Genomic DNA, 14,392 nt, shown 5'->3' with positions numbered 1-14,392 from the left:
AGCTTAAGCAAAAGGGATTTAAGAAGCTGAAAAATGCCAGTCCTTCAGTTTTCAAGGGTAAGGGATTCTAGAGGGGAAGGTTTATGTTCCAACTGTTGCAACTTCCTGCATCATTTCCCCAGTAAAATTGCCCTCCCCCATGAATCTGTTTTTCTTAATGGAACAAATAGTAGATGGTGGAGGGGAATCCCCAGCTTTGCTGATACAACCCATAGTATAATCTACATAATTAATTCTCTTAGCCAGCATGCGTTTCCTGACTTTGGTGGCGGAACTCTAGTGACAAATTGCGAAAGTTCTGCCGCCAAAGGGCGAGAGTTGCGGACAAGAAAAAATGGCAGCTGGCAGTAGCGACGGGCCGCAAAATGGCCTGAGGAGGCTGGCTCGGCTGGCTGCTGGGAGGCGGCAGGACGGCCTGACTAGGTCAGGCCGTCCCGGGTAAGGACAAGGAGGAGGCGGCCCAGCCTGGCCTGGCTGCTGGGAGTGGGAGGTGGTGGCAGCAGGATGGCCATAGTAGGTGCTGGTGAGAGGGGTGAGTGGGAAACAGGAGGCAGCGCGAAGCCCTGGCTCCCGTTGGAGGCCAGGGTGAGAGGGAAACGGGTGGCAGGACTTCACCGCCCGGAAGGAGGTTCCTTGTTTGCCACCCACTGAGGTAAGGGGCACAGTGAGGGGGGGAGAAGCAGAGGAATGGAAGGGGAGGGAGGACAAGAGAGAGGGGGGCAGGAGGGAGGGGGCAGGGGGAGGGAGGGCAAGAGAGAGGGGATAAGGAGGGAGGGGGAGAGGGGTGGGAGGGGAGGTCAGGGGGCAAGAGAGAGGAGAGCAGGAGGGAGGGGGAGGGGGCAGGAGGGAGTGCAAGAGAGTGTGGGGCAGGAGGGGAGGGGGTAAGAGAGTGTGGCGCAGGAGGGGGTGGGGGTAAGAGAGTGTGGGGCAGGAGGGAGGGCAAGAAAGTGTGGGGCAGGAGGGGGGAGGGGCAAGAGGGAGGGGGAGGGAGGGTAAGAGAGTGGGGCAGGAGGAAGCAGCCAGCCCCAAAGAGCGCACAGATGCTCTGTGTGGGTAGGCTAGTAACTAATTGTTGCATTAACCATCCTCTGCCAGATGAAAGTTTTGCTGACCTGGTTGGAGGTGGAAAGATGTCTTGTATTTAGCTTTATCTTCGGGCATTTTTCCCTGTTCATTTCCTACAGCTATTGTGTTCCTGGGTATATATATTCTCAGGGTTCCAGAAAGGCTGGTTTGTAATTTCCTTATCCAAGTTCCCATTCAGATCTCCCAGTTCTTTGTCTTGTCCATTTTACCAGGCTGGCTTTGTTTCTTGTCATGTTACAGACAGTGATCAAAGGGGCTACTTCTGAGTGTATGTTCTCTCTGGATCTTTTGTGTTTGCTTTTCTTCCTTTGAGAGGCAGATGCCATATGACATCTGCCTTTCAAGTCTGAGCCATATACCAGTGTGTTAAAAAGGGATATGTATGCCCATGGTTTCAAACACCTTTTATCATATAACATGGACTGGGATGCTACTGTTCAAGAAACACGAGCCCAGACATCCTTGGGATGTATCGAATTAGTCTGCATGGTGTTTTTAGATCCAGGCCATCATTCTTAGATGTTTGCTTTGAATGTCTTTGTATGACAAACTGGTGCATGTTGCTCAAAGGAGCAGGCTTATCAGCAGTTTCCCCCCTTTTTGAGTAAATATAGCCATGGATTACAATACAAAAGTGTTCATTTTAAAATCAGTTCTGTATAACAGTGAACCTAGATATTATCTGAAATGAATGGCTGCTATGATTGTGTTTTGTTTTCATGTCTAGTCTTTTGAAAGAGAGTGTGGACTTGACTCATAATCCTGCACCATGCTATAAGAATTTAGCATTCTGTTGATTGGGATGATGTTGGGTGGTTAGGTATTTTCATAAATGTCAGAGAAAGAAATGGAATATTAATAAGCTACGTATTTCCACTTTCCTCCTCATTTGCAGTCAGGGAAATAGGTTTCCTTGGAGCTGGTTGTCCACTTGAGATTTTGACATGTGTAGTATAATGTTCTCCACATATAATCCTGCCACCAAAAAGCCTTGCCTCTAGGGCTTGTCAAACAGATCTCCATGAAAGGTGGGCCAGATGGCAAGATATCTGAAAGCATTCAAAGCAGGTTTGTACAGAAGGAGATGGTCCTTGAGATAACCTTGTCCTGGGCCATGTAGGACTTTAAAAGGCTAAAGCCAGAATGTTTAATTGAGCTCAGAAGTGAATGGGTAGCTAGTGCATTTGTACAATATACATAAAATATGGGTTGCTTGCACCTCCCAACACTGATAGCCAAATTCTGCACAAACTGCAGCTAATGAGCTGTTCCCAAAGGCAGACCCATGTGGAGACCATCACAGTAGTCTAGCATGGATGCAAGAAGAGCATGGGGTAGAAATAATATATCATGTACAAGTTCAATATTTGGTGTTTTAACATATAACTGATGCATTCTGATTTTAACATCAGAATGTCCCTATCCACCCCCAGCACAGTACCTCCTGTGACTGTTGCTGGTGTCCATCTTATGTTTCTTTTTAAATTGTGAGCCCTTTGGGGACAGGGATCCATCTTATTTATTTGTTATTTCTCTGTGTAAACCACCCTGAGCCATTTTTGGAAGGGCGGTATAGAAATTGAATTAACAACAACAACAACAAAATAACTGATGCATTCTGATTTTTTTAAAGCTGAATGGGTAATCTAGAAAGCTGCAAAGAAGAGTAAAATTGTGTGCAACCCAGATTTTCCTTCCAAACTCTGTGTATTGATAGTGCAGGGTAACTAATTACTGTTAGTGTTGTCAGTCAAATTTAGAACACTGCACATGTAACAGATGTTTCTGTGTTATTTATTTATTTATTTAATTTATATACGCCTAGTATTAAAGAACTCTACTTTTTAAAATATAATTATTAGGCCTCAATTTCATAGGTGAGAAACAACATTTTTGAAAGTCTGTCATCCTCCTCCTCATTTATTACATTTATATACTGACGCACGCAAATTTCCCATGGTGGTTTACAAAAATAAAACAATGAAACCACAGTAAAAACCAAACAATTAAAAAGTTTAAAAGTTAATATCAATAAAAGATAACTTACAGCTGGTTGAAGGCTTGCTTTAATGTGTCTTGAGAGCTGTTTTTAACACCACCAGAGATGGGGGTGCTCTTACACTCATAGGGAGTTCATTCCAAAATCTCGGCACGGCTTTAGAAAAGGCCCATCCCTGAGTCATCACCAGACAAGCTGGAGGCAACAGCAGGAGGACCTCTCCAAAAGATCTTAATAAGCGGTGGGGATCCTGAAGCACAATGTGCTCTCTTAAATGCTCTCTTTGTAACAGAAAAAAGTCCTCTGGAACTGTGCCCTCCTGTTTGATTCAGCCACTTGCGCTCATCCTTCTATCACATGGCTAGAGAATGGGGAGCCTTGCCAGAACCAAAGAGGATTAGACAGGGTTCCCGCAATTATACTTGCATTGTGGGACCCAATACAAAACCTCCTGTTTGGAGGAGCCTTGAAGTGGCACCATCTGGAATCTTCTCTAGAGATAGGAGCAGAAACACTGCAGATCAGTGCCTCACAATCCTAATTCCTGCAAACAATCCAGAAGCATGCCAGAGTAGATTATATCAAAAGCTGCCAAGATCCAAAAGGATCAGCATACTCCTTCTGTTGAATCTCAATTGAAGATGAACCATCAGGCTGACCAAGGCAGTCTCAACCCTCATAGCCCACCTGAAAACCAGTTTGAAATGGGTCTTTATTTTTTGTGGTCTCCAAGGTTGACTAGAGCTGGGAGGCCGCCACTCTCTCAATCATATAATTGTTTGTTAGCTGGTTGTGTGTGTGTGTGTGTGTGTGTGTGTGTGTGTATAGATATAGAGTGTGTGTGTGTGTGTGTGTGTGTGTGTTATGTAGAAGTTTTTCATTGCTTTTGCTTTTTTGTGCAAAAATTGACCAATTATGTACTCTTAAAGGGAAGCAGCTTGAAAACTTTAGATTCAGCATAAGAACAAAGAGAAGAGCACTGAATGCTGCACAGCTGCATCAGAATCAGCACTACTTTTTGACATGTATATGTCCAGTGTTCCAGCCTGTAAAAGTTGCATCTCGTTCCCCCATGTAGCATGGAGTTTTCATGTGATAGTTAGATGTGTGTTACAGTTGGGTGGTAGCAGGAGGTGTTATATTGTGATGGGAGACAATTGGTAACATGAATTAATCCTTATGCCTTCTGAATACATAGAACAAGGACATATCTGTGTTGGCAGTATACTACTGTTCAATAATTTGGTGTCTTAACTATGCTCTTTGCAACATCACAACAAATACAAATTTTGATTTCTTTTCGGACACAGCTTTTGGTTTTATCTGCTGCAGGGATGTGAGTCAATTGCACGCACACAAAATCTTTGCTGCCTTTTGAGTGGCATAAATTAGATTTATTTAGTTGTCCAGCCTCTTCAGCCCCCTGCAGTTGCATAGGGAGGAGCAGGTTTTTATTCTTGTAAATACAATTAGTGGGGAGTCATAATTGTTGAATAAGGAACCACATATTTCATGGTGACATCCAAACCTGGTAGTGTGAAAATATTAGGATGTTCAATTTGCAGGATTGTAATTTAGTAATCTTGGTTTACTTCATAGATGGTTAGTCTCAGATGTAGTTCCTAATTCTGCTGATCTCCCTAGGGGGATAGGCAGCTAATTCTCCTTAAGCCAAGATACATTAGCTCTAATGTACACAATGATTATGTACACTTAGGTTGGTGAGCTGCTGCATCTTGCCTGCCTTAACATAGATTTAAAAGGTTATGGATTTCTTAGACATCAGACTGTGCAGACTAGGAATATGCAAGGAACCAGCTGGCCTGGTTTGGTTCGAGGCTGGATCAGCCTCGAACCCAACTGGGCCAGTTCGGTCTGGCACCCCCTCAACCCCCCCTTCGGTCCGGTCGGGGGGGGGTTCACAAGCTTAATTTTGTTTGTTTTTAAATCTTTTTTTTTACCCTTTACTTACCTCAGGGGAGTTCTTGGAGATGGGGTGGGGGTCTGTGGAGGTTTCCCCCTGCCAGCCTTCAAAATTACCCCCCAGCTGGTTCGGCTTCTCTTAGGCCAATTTTTGGCCTCCACCTGACAGCCCAGCGGCCGTTATGAAGGCTGCGCGTTTGCACACATGGCCTCTGCATGGCCCACGCAAGGGTCGGACCGAACAGTGGGTGGTTTGGTTTGACCCCGAATGGTCGAACCAAACCAGTTCTGTTTGTATACCCCTAATGCAGACACACACACCCCGTTGCATTTATTGTTAAATAGATTTGTTCTCTGTGTCCTTCTCCAACTTGTTTTCTGGTAAAAAAATAACTTGGGATTGGTACAGGCACAGTTTGCTATAGTGTTGTGTTGTGTGTGTGTATTAGTCTTTTACTGAAGTTCAGCAGCACACGTGCACATCAACTAAATCACAGTGCAAAAAGAAGAGCCTGATGTCACGTGATCATGCAATAATTTCAGTTTGTACTGCAATGGAATGATATGCCTATGTGTTGGTGCACATTGGTAAAGAGGCAGGGGAGTAGACTTAAAAAGAAAACTATGGCAAGTTGAAACCATCCAAACAAAGTTTGGAAACCAAAGCAGAAGAATGGCTAATGGCCAGCATTTGGGTGCCATTCTGGAAACTGGATAAAGTAATTTGGAACTCAAGAATCTGGAGAGGAGTTTGGATGGAAAACAGTGTCATGAGAGAAGCTTTCCCATGTTGGTTTTCAGTTGTGTTGCTCTAAGTGTAGGTTTTGTAACACAGCCTAGGGCTCCTGTTGGCATGAAAAATGATTTCTGGTTTGATGCAGTTTAATGGCATGCCAGCAAAGTATAGCATCAATAAAAGCTGCTTACACTAAACACTGCATAATTCAAGGCTTAACAGTCTGCATGATAAATGGTATAGCACAACTCACAAGCAATGTGGATGGAAAAGGCTTATTCTGTGGCAGTACTGACAAGATTAGTCAAAGGGTTCGGTTCTCTGTAGAACCTAGTCAACTGTCATGGAACGTTCTGGGCCCATAGTTCTCAAGGTAGCCTACTTGCTTCCCTACTAGAGTATGTTTCTGAAGAGGTGTGAGTCCAGGCTGGATTGATTTAAATCATGAGATGAAAGTGAAATGAATGCACATGTTAAATCGGTAGGTAACTCAATGTGTGTGATAGAGTTAGTTCATTGTTAGGAAACTGTTGAGTCTTGGCTGTGATCATTAATTTTAACCATTTTATTTTTTACATGAGAATTAGAAATTTTGTATTTACGTTTCTAAAAAACCTGTTAAATTAAAAAGTCCAATTTTAAATTGAGAAAAATGACATTTTTCACCCCTGTGAACTTGGCAAAGAGGCACCTTTTAACGTGGTGATTCTCTTTATTTAGCAGGGGGAGAGTAACTGGCCCTATCCACCCCCAGCACAGTACCTCCAGTGACTGTTGCTGGTGTGTATCTCATGTTTCTTTTTAGATTGTGAGCCCTTTGGGGACAGGGATCCATCTTATTTGTTTGTTGTTTCTCTGTGTAAACCACCCTGAGCCATTTTTGGAAGGGCGGTATAGAAATTGAATAAATAATAATAATGATTTTTTTTTAATAGCAATTGGTTTTATCCACCCTGCCCAGGCCGAATCCCTCTTCAGTATGCATCTTGATTGGAAGTGAAAAGGGAAGTCTATATATGACCCTCACATTGGCAATTTGAAAGCCTGATTTTTGGGGAGCACAGAGTGCAACCCCCCCCCCTGCAGTTGGAACTGTAGGTACACAGTCTCCATTTTGGATACTTCGGTTCATGTGAGTGTGAATTTTTCACCTGCCCATATTTGGCAAAAGCTCACAGCTGGTCGTTTGGCATGAGCAAAACATGGGGCAATGTACCATGAAGTCATTTTAGCTAGGAATGCAAAGGGTCATCCCCAAGCTCTCTCTTTTTATACCAAGAGAAGGCCAGCAGCCAGCAAATAGACCTAATTCAAAAGGAAAGAGGATACTCCAGTTTCACAAGAGACATAGCTGGCAAGCACTCTGCCGCAACTCAGGAAAGAAGTGGAGGAGAGCTGGTCTTGTGGTAGCAAGCATAACTTCTCCCCTTAGCTAAGCAGGGTCCACCCTGGTTGCATATGAAAGGGAGACTAGAAGTGTGAGCACTGTAAGATATTCCCCTCAGGGGATGGAGCCGCTCTGGGAAGAGCAGAAGGTTCCAAGTTCCTTCCCTGGCTTCTGCAAGATAGGGCTGAGAGAGATTCCTGCCTGCAACCTTGGAGAAGCTGCTGCCAGTCTGTGAAGACAATACTGAACTAGATAGACCAATGGTCTGATTCAGTATATGGCAACTTCCTATGTTCCTAAAAAAGCGACATTTCCCAACCCACCATTAACAGCTCAGTTAGTTGCCAAATGACCAGAAGAGGCAGTCCATTAAAATCTAAACACATAAATCTTTGCACCTGGAGTGGCATCTCCATTTCCAGATGAGCCTTAAATCCACCAGCTATTCAGATCTACATACACACTTGCACAAGCCATTCTCACCTTTTGTTTGGCAAGTTACACCCAAGACTGATCAGATCATGCAACCATAAACTTCATTGTTTTAACTGAATTTCTGTCCCTCCACGGAGGGAGCATGACATATGCATTGCCCCCAGGCATGTTTTGGAGTATAGGTACTTCCTGCCAAGCCACATGGCCTTGGAATCTGCAGGGTAGTCTACCTGGACCTTCACCATACTGGTTCTCAAGCACATGAGTGGCAGCTTTACGCTAGTCACTCTTCCTTCTTTCCTACCCCTTTTCCTGCGAGGAGATCTGCCCGTGTACCCATCTAAAAGTGCACCGAGTGCACCAACGGACCAAGGATAGGTAAAGCTAACCTTCTGCCTCTTTGAATCTTGTCACACACAAACACACACACCCCTTCTCTCTATCCTTGCCTTCAAGCCCTTTCTGCGGCAAGCCATAATCTGCAATTTGGACCCTAATCTAAATTTCTCTCAGTGAGATCCTTGTTAATACTATCAGTTAAGATTTTATTCCTTGCCTAACTAACATTTGCCTTCAATTTTTACCTTTTACCCTTAAATAAATCTGTTGTATTACGTTTATGCTGCTCCTTCATTTCCAAAATCTAAAACTTGTTCAAATTAATACTGCAACAGAACTGCTCCCTCAAATAAGGCTAATTTCCCATGCTAAGCCAAAAGCCAGCACTCTGGAGCTTTTCTGATACATTCCAGTTTGGGCTTCTAGGTATCAGTCAGAATTGAGGTTTCAGGGTCTTAGCTGCCACCTCAGGATTTTCAAGAAAAAACAATATAACCCAAGTATGAGGAGTCAGAATCAGGAGGGTGGATTGTTGTTTGCTTGGCTTTTTGCCATAGACTTGGTCCCTCTGCCAACATGCTTTATCCCTCAGGCACTAGGCAGAGGTAAGCCATAGCTGATGAATGTACACAGTGATTGAGATCCATTGGCCTTTGCATTGCTTAAATACTGTTTTAATGCAATACATCAACACAACTGCAGCCCATTCTGTTATACCTATGGACCCAGCATGGATTGAGGCTGTACTGAAGCTGTCATTTTATCTCTTTTCTCCTTTAGAATCTGAGCTTCTGATAATGAAAAATATTCATCTAAGCCTCTTTAGTTTGCCAAAATTTAAGCCCTCTTTTTGACATTAGCTTTGCCCTTGTCCTCATTTCAGTGGTTGGGTTTAGAGCAGAGTAAAAAGGATTCTTGATGTTTGTTTTTCACTTTTCATTATTGTCAACATGCACCTCTATTTTTCAATGTGCTTTCAGTGACCTTTCTTTAAATATTGACTCTTCTTTTTGTCAAAGTCCTGGACGCTAGAAGGAAGTGTGAAGAAGGCCTCAAAGGCTGATTTTTAAGGTTACCTCACAGAACACAGCTTAAAAGGGGCACTGGGAAGTGTACAATCCCCTGAGTTGTCTGTCCAAGCACGGAGAAGCTCCTTGGCCTGACAGAACGAAAACCTGGGCAGAATCCCTTTATATAGAAAGCGTGTGTGTGTGTGTGTGTGTGTGTGTGTGTGTGTGTGTGTGTGTGTAGATAGAGAGTGAGTGAGAATGGAGTATGGGGAAGCAGAAGTGCAGACGGCGAGATGCACTTAGCAAGTCATGGTTGTGAAGTTTTTAAAAAAAACAAACCTGTTGAGTTTCTTTAAAGCTTAAAGTTTTCTAAGCTGCTTCCCCAACCTATCTGGGTTGGAATTTTGATATAACAGCCAGACCTTGGATTTTCCCATAAGGAAAAACTGTCACTTGGTTGCCTCTCCCTTGGAGCTATGTAGGAAAGAATTTACTTGGTGAGTTTGTCTGTCTGTCATTACTCCTTGTAATCCAAATCCTTGTTTTCCACAACAAATGAACAGTACAATTCAGGAGAAGGTATACAGATCTGACTCTCTGCTTCTACCTTTGATCTCCCTCTTCCTCAACAACCTAATTGATTCCCTTCCCTTTTGGTTTGCTCACTTAGTTATTCCCAATCACATCTGAGTTCCTTACCATTTTGACCACAGAACTGATCTGTATTCTTGGCACTGGTTGCCAAATATATTTTGTTTTGCATTATGCTTCCGTTAATTCAATAAACTTGATTTCTGTTTTCACAAGCCTAGTCTCTGATTCACCGTAGGGGTGCAAAGAGTCTCCAATTCTTCCCAGCAGAGGACATGATCAGGTGGTGGAATGCAGGCACCTCACTTAAGACAAGTAGCTCTTAGCAGATTGTGAGCTCTCAGCAATCTGGAGTAGCACCAAGGCTCCCTAGCTGTCAGGCCACAAGTGCAAGATTCATAACCAGCCCAGTTTCAGCCAGGTTCTTCAGGAGAACCTCAGCCTGAGAAGGGTTCTCACTGGGTTTTTCTGCTCCAGAAGTCCTAGACTCTTTAGCCAATCAAAGCACAAGATTAGATCTTGTGAAAGCCCATTACTGAGAGAGTTCCCAAGGACTTGGGATACAAAGAATGGTCAAGGCAATACACAGGTGTCTCACACAGGGTGTGTTCAAAGCTAGTTGTTCTCATGATTTCTAGATCCTATAATCCAGGGTTCCAACAGTGGCTCAGCACCCTAGTAATTCAGTGATTTGGGCTCTCATGGGAAGGATAGTGGCTGAACAGAGCTCTGATGCAGCAGTTAGCAGCACGTGTTACTGAACTCCAATGGGAAGCAGGCCTAGAGAATGATCTTCTAGAGGCAGCTTCACCAGAGCTCCAAGTGACTGGCCAGTTTGGCTCAATTGATGCAGCCAACCAACAACAACAACAACAGGAGAAAGGCGACCTTTTATAGGATTTAGGATTGGAGGCAAATCCAAGAAAGGAAAAAACTTGGAAGGTGAAGCTCCTGTCCAGGTGATGGGCTGGAAGAGGTGAGAACCTTGTGACCATTCAATTGATGTCCCCAAACAACAGGGTGCTATTGTTGTCATTATGCATACTCAAACAAGTTCCTCTGTGTTTTAAAATACTCTGAATAGAATGAGAATCTCAGGGCGGCGGTGAGAAGTAGGCTGTGTGCTAACACTGGGATGGACTGGGGACCATTAAGTTTGCAGTGAAAATTAAATATGTAAAGTGGTATAGTTAATATATAACATATAATATATAGTTAATATATAATATATCATTGATATATAAGCAACTTGTGTTGATAGCTAAACTTCAGTGTGATTTCAAGCACAGCATGTTCTCTGCTAATATTCAATGGTGGCACAAATAGTTCCTAATGAGAATGAAGGTCATTTGCAATTTTGAATCTGACATAAACAAAATGATATCAAACTACAAAATTCTTCTTCATGCAACATTGGTAAAACAGATGACATTGCTTTTAGGCAGCTTCATATGCCTTTTAATATTTACCTCAGTGGCTGAATAAAGCAAAACCTTGATGAATGTATAAGTAAAACAAAACTACATCCTTAACCTGATAGACCCAAGCATTAAATGTTAGCCATCTGGACAGACACCTAGATAATGCTTACCTGAGTGGTTTTGGACAAACTTGAACTGATCTAGGATGGAATATAGCTTCTCATGTAAGTTAGTGTAGTTTAGCTGTGGTAATAGTTATTTTGATGCATTAGAATTTGACAGTGTTCAAACACAAAGTGAAATTCTAGCCTTTAGTAAAGACTCAGATGCCCTTAGACTGATTTATGCAGCTATTTTAATAGGATTGTTCCTTAGTCAAGTACTGGTCAGAAAGCATAAAATGAGGACTATGTCCAGAGATGCTGATGTTCGCATATAAACTATATATAAAGTGTGTGTTGTGTGTATAGCTGCACACCACATCCACCAGAAACTGTCTTTTCTGCTTATTTGTAGAGCAGAAGTGAAATAATGAAACAGTTGTATGGGAGTGTGAGGGATGACAGAAGAGTAGGAAAGCCCATTTGTGAATGGTACACCACCTATGCTGATTTGGCTCCAAGCTGATATGAAATGCCTAATATTGTGCTAAGCACGGTACACATTAAGCCAACAGAAGAGAGGTCTAGCAAAAGCAAGTCACAAAAACTACAGCGAACTGGAAGGAATGGTTTAAAATAACTATACGTAATTAGTGTGGAAATAAGAATATTTTGATTTGTGTAAAGACATTTTGCTGAGGATTTTTGATTGCTCTTAGCAACTTTTTCACCCAGCTAACCCACACTAGTGTTTTATGATACCAAAATAACTGTTGTAAAGCATTGCTTTTTTAGAGGATAGCTTTTTTTCGGAACCTAATACCACTTGTATAACTTCCTGAAGCCCCAAATTTTCTAAATGAAAACTTTACCTTATTGGCTATATCCAGTGCCAGTTTCCCCTTGATTTTTAAGTATCATCACCATTTCAAAGAAGTTCAGATATTATGCTTTAGGAAGTTCACCTTGAATATATTTTTGTTACATTTAGAAACATGAGTGATGGAATATCACTCATCAACCCTATATCGTTAACCAGAATGGAAGTCTCAGAATTTCTAGAGTACACCTTTTCCCCTTGTGTGCTTTTCTTATTAATGGGAAATAAGCATAGACTAGTCATCGGCTTGGTTGTTATTTCTCTTGTGAAGAATATAATTTCCAATCGTAACCATGGTTGAAGCTGTATTGTGTAGATTTAACTTGGCAGATCAATCAATTTTGTTTAGAACTTCTAATTTGATATTCAGATTGAGCCAATTCAGGCTCCTTGCAGAGGAGCTGAGTTGTGGTCTCCAGTGCTTCCTTTTGCGTATTCTAGGGTGTTCTCTTGGGAAGCTTCTTGCATAGATTCAGCACTGATATGTCCCATTCCTGGGCAGCCCAGGAGCTGGTAGTCCCCAGTCCTGGGATTGCAAGCAGCGGCAGGGATCTGTGCAAATAGACTTGCACTGGAGCCAAGGTCCAGGATATGACTGCTGAAACTGCAGCACAGCTGTCCACGAGGTAGCTGAGACATGGTAGAGTGAGCTGGCAGGATAGCTGCTGCACAAAAACCACCTGGGGGATCAGAGCTTGGTGAAGGGAGACCTGATGGTGCCAGATGAGTAAACTGCTTTCTAATAGCTATTTGGTTCAACTTTTGTGCAGAGGCCATGTGCATGCTGGTGCCGCACGCGGGTTGATAGGGAAGTGCCGCCGCCGCAGGACACTGCATGGAGCGGCGGGCAGGCAGGTAAGGACTTGTGCTACTCACTTTTAAGAGTGCCGCTCACAGCCCCCCAGGGCCACACTCACACCACCAAGCTGGTTTGTGGGTTGGCTGAACTGGAATGAACTGGTTCGCCAAACCACGAACCACATCCCTAATCTGCAAGCAAGGAAATGCCAGTTGAATAATCAGAAAACAGATAAGTGGAGGGGTGTGGGTGTGTGCCCAGATGCAAGCACAGGTTAAAAAAAATTGTAATACGTGATCATGAATGGTTGTTCCCATGACTTGGTTTGTGATTCAAAGAGAAACATGTTTTATTATGCAGTGGTGTCAGCCTCCTGCTTTGATATTGCTACTAATTAGAACCTGCTTTTTATCGTTTTAGGAAGGATTAGTCAACAACAAAAAAGGACTCAAACAAGATGTAAATACCTGTATTTTTCATCAGAATGGTGTAAGCATTTTCTTTATAGCTGGCATACTGGCAACAAATGTGACTTCCATTTCCCTAGACTCTTTCTGGCAGCACTGGAAAGAGCTAAAAACAACAAAAAAAGGCTTGAATTTCTTCCTTGCTGTTGAGTTGCCCTGCCAGCATGGTATTCATGGAATACAATGGTACACTGTGCTGGAAGGACTGAATGCTTTTGTTAAGAGGTAAAAAGCAAGGGGTATGTTTAATTGCTGAACTCCTAGAAAGTGCTTCTCCCCCCCCCCCCCCACGAAGTTGGAATTGTATTACAGAGCGAAGTGGCATGCTGTGTGTGTGTGTGTGTTGGTTGGTTCACTGATGCCAGATTTTTTTTATTAAAGTGGGTGGAGGATTGGAAAACCCTTCATGAACATTGGTCTTAAATATATTTTTTTTCTTCCAATGGCTGATAATTATACTTTTCAAATAGTCAGTTGAGCTGACTTCTTTTCCCTTTGTGGGGAAAGAAAATACTTATTGTGTAGCTAAGTGGCTGATGTGCTTCAGAGCAATTCAGTAGATGGCATTGTTTGGAAAGCTGGGAAAAGCTGAAGGTGGCAGGCTAATTGCTGCACTGGAGTGAACCACTAGAGTTGAGGGAATCTGATCCTCAGAACTTTTCCAAATAACCTTATGTTACAGACCCCTTGACCAAGAAATAGAGAGCATTTAGAATGTTGGGGGAGCCCAAGTAAGAAAATCAATTGTGTTTCAAGGACATTAGTTTGGAATTGAATTGTTAAAGCTTTCTGTATATTTGCTTCTTTAAAAAAAATAAATCTTCTGCCAGCTTTGGGAAGAGCTTTTTGTCTCTGGCTTCCAAGTCAAAGTTTGATTCTAGTGGGTGAGGGTGGGGGAAGCAGAGGCGGTTGCTAACCTGGCCTCAAAAAAGATGATGCATAATTGGTGTTTCTATTTAAAAAGTACATGCTGTTTTAGGGAATCCTAATGAATGATAGCTGTCAGAAATCTGTAACTTGAGCTCAGTGACTCTCAAATGTTGTCACTGAAGCTTCCCAAAGTCAAAATTAAAGCTTTTTCTTATGCCTTTTAAAGTATCAATAGGAGCATTTCTGTACACTTTTAATGTGGGAGACCAGATGCTATTAATCAATACTTAGTTTTTGCAGTTTGTTGCAGGGGGGGCTTTAAACAATGCTAGACATTGGTCCACTTGT

General features: G+C 42.7%; 1 protein-coding gene and 1 long non-coding RNA gene across 26 annotated transcripts in view; one reads left to right on the top strand and one right to left on the bottom strand.

Moving 5' to 3' along the window:
- PLCB1 (phospholipase C beta 1) overlaps positions 1-14,392 on the top strand; it is an 807,198-nt gene that overhangs the window by 307,455 nt on the left and 485,351 nt on the right. For 11 of the 24 annotated variants that reach the window (XR_008313428.1, XM_053284740.1, XM_053284757.1 and 8 more), the window contains one exon: positions 13,128-13,196. The exons of 8 other annotated variants lie outside the window; for them this stretch is intronic. Coding sequence is in view for 12 of the 16 variants with exons in the window: in XM_053284740.1 (XP_053140715.1) it covers positions 13,128-13,196 (69 nt within the window). In the remaining 4 variants the exon portion in view is untranslated. Of the gene's footprint in view, positions 1-6,189; positions 6,226-12,678; positions 12,764-13,127; positions 13,197-14,392 lie in introns of those variants that run through there. 5 more of the 24 variants (XM_053284741.1, XM_053284743.1, XM_053284742.1 and 2 more) reach the window with 2 other exon arrangements.
- Positions 1-14,392, bottom strand: part of LOC128340062 (uncharacterized) — a 173,083-nt gene that overhangs the window by 143,845 nt on the left and 14,846 nt on the right. For both annotated transcript variants that reach the window (XR_008313433.1, XR_008313432.1), the window contains exon 4: positions 13,175-13,280. This is a non-coding gene — a long non-coding RNA (uncharacterized LOC128340062). The remainder of the gene's footprint in view (positions 1-13,174; positions 13,281-14,392) is intronic.

Source organism: Hemicordylus capensis, chromosome 1 (genome assembly GCF_027244095.1).
Source record: "Hemicordylus capensis ecotype Gifberg chromosome 1, rHemCap1.1.pri, whole genome shotgun sequence".
NCBI classification, from domain to species: domain Eukaryota; kingdom Metazoa; phylum Chordata; class Lepidosauria; order Squamata; family Cordylidae; genus Hemicordylus; species Hemicordylus capensis.
The sequence above is the reverse complement of the archived record's forward strand: the minus strand, read 5'-3'. Positions and strand labels throughout refer to the sequence as shown.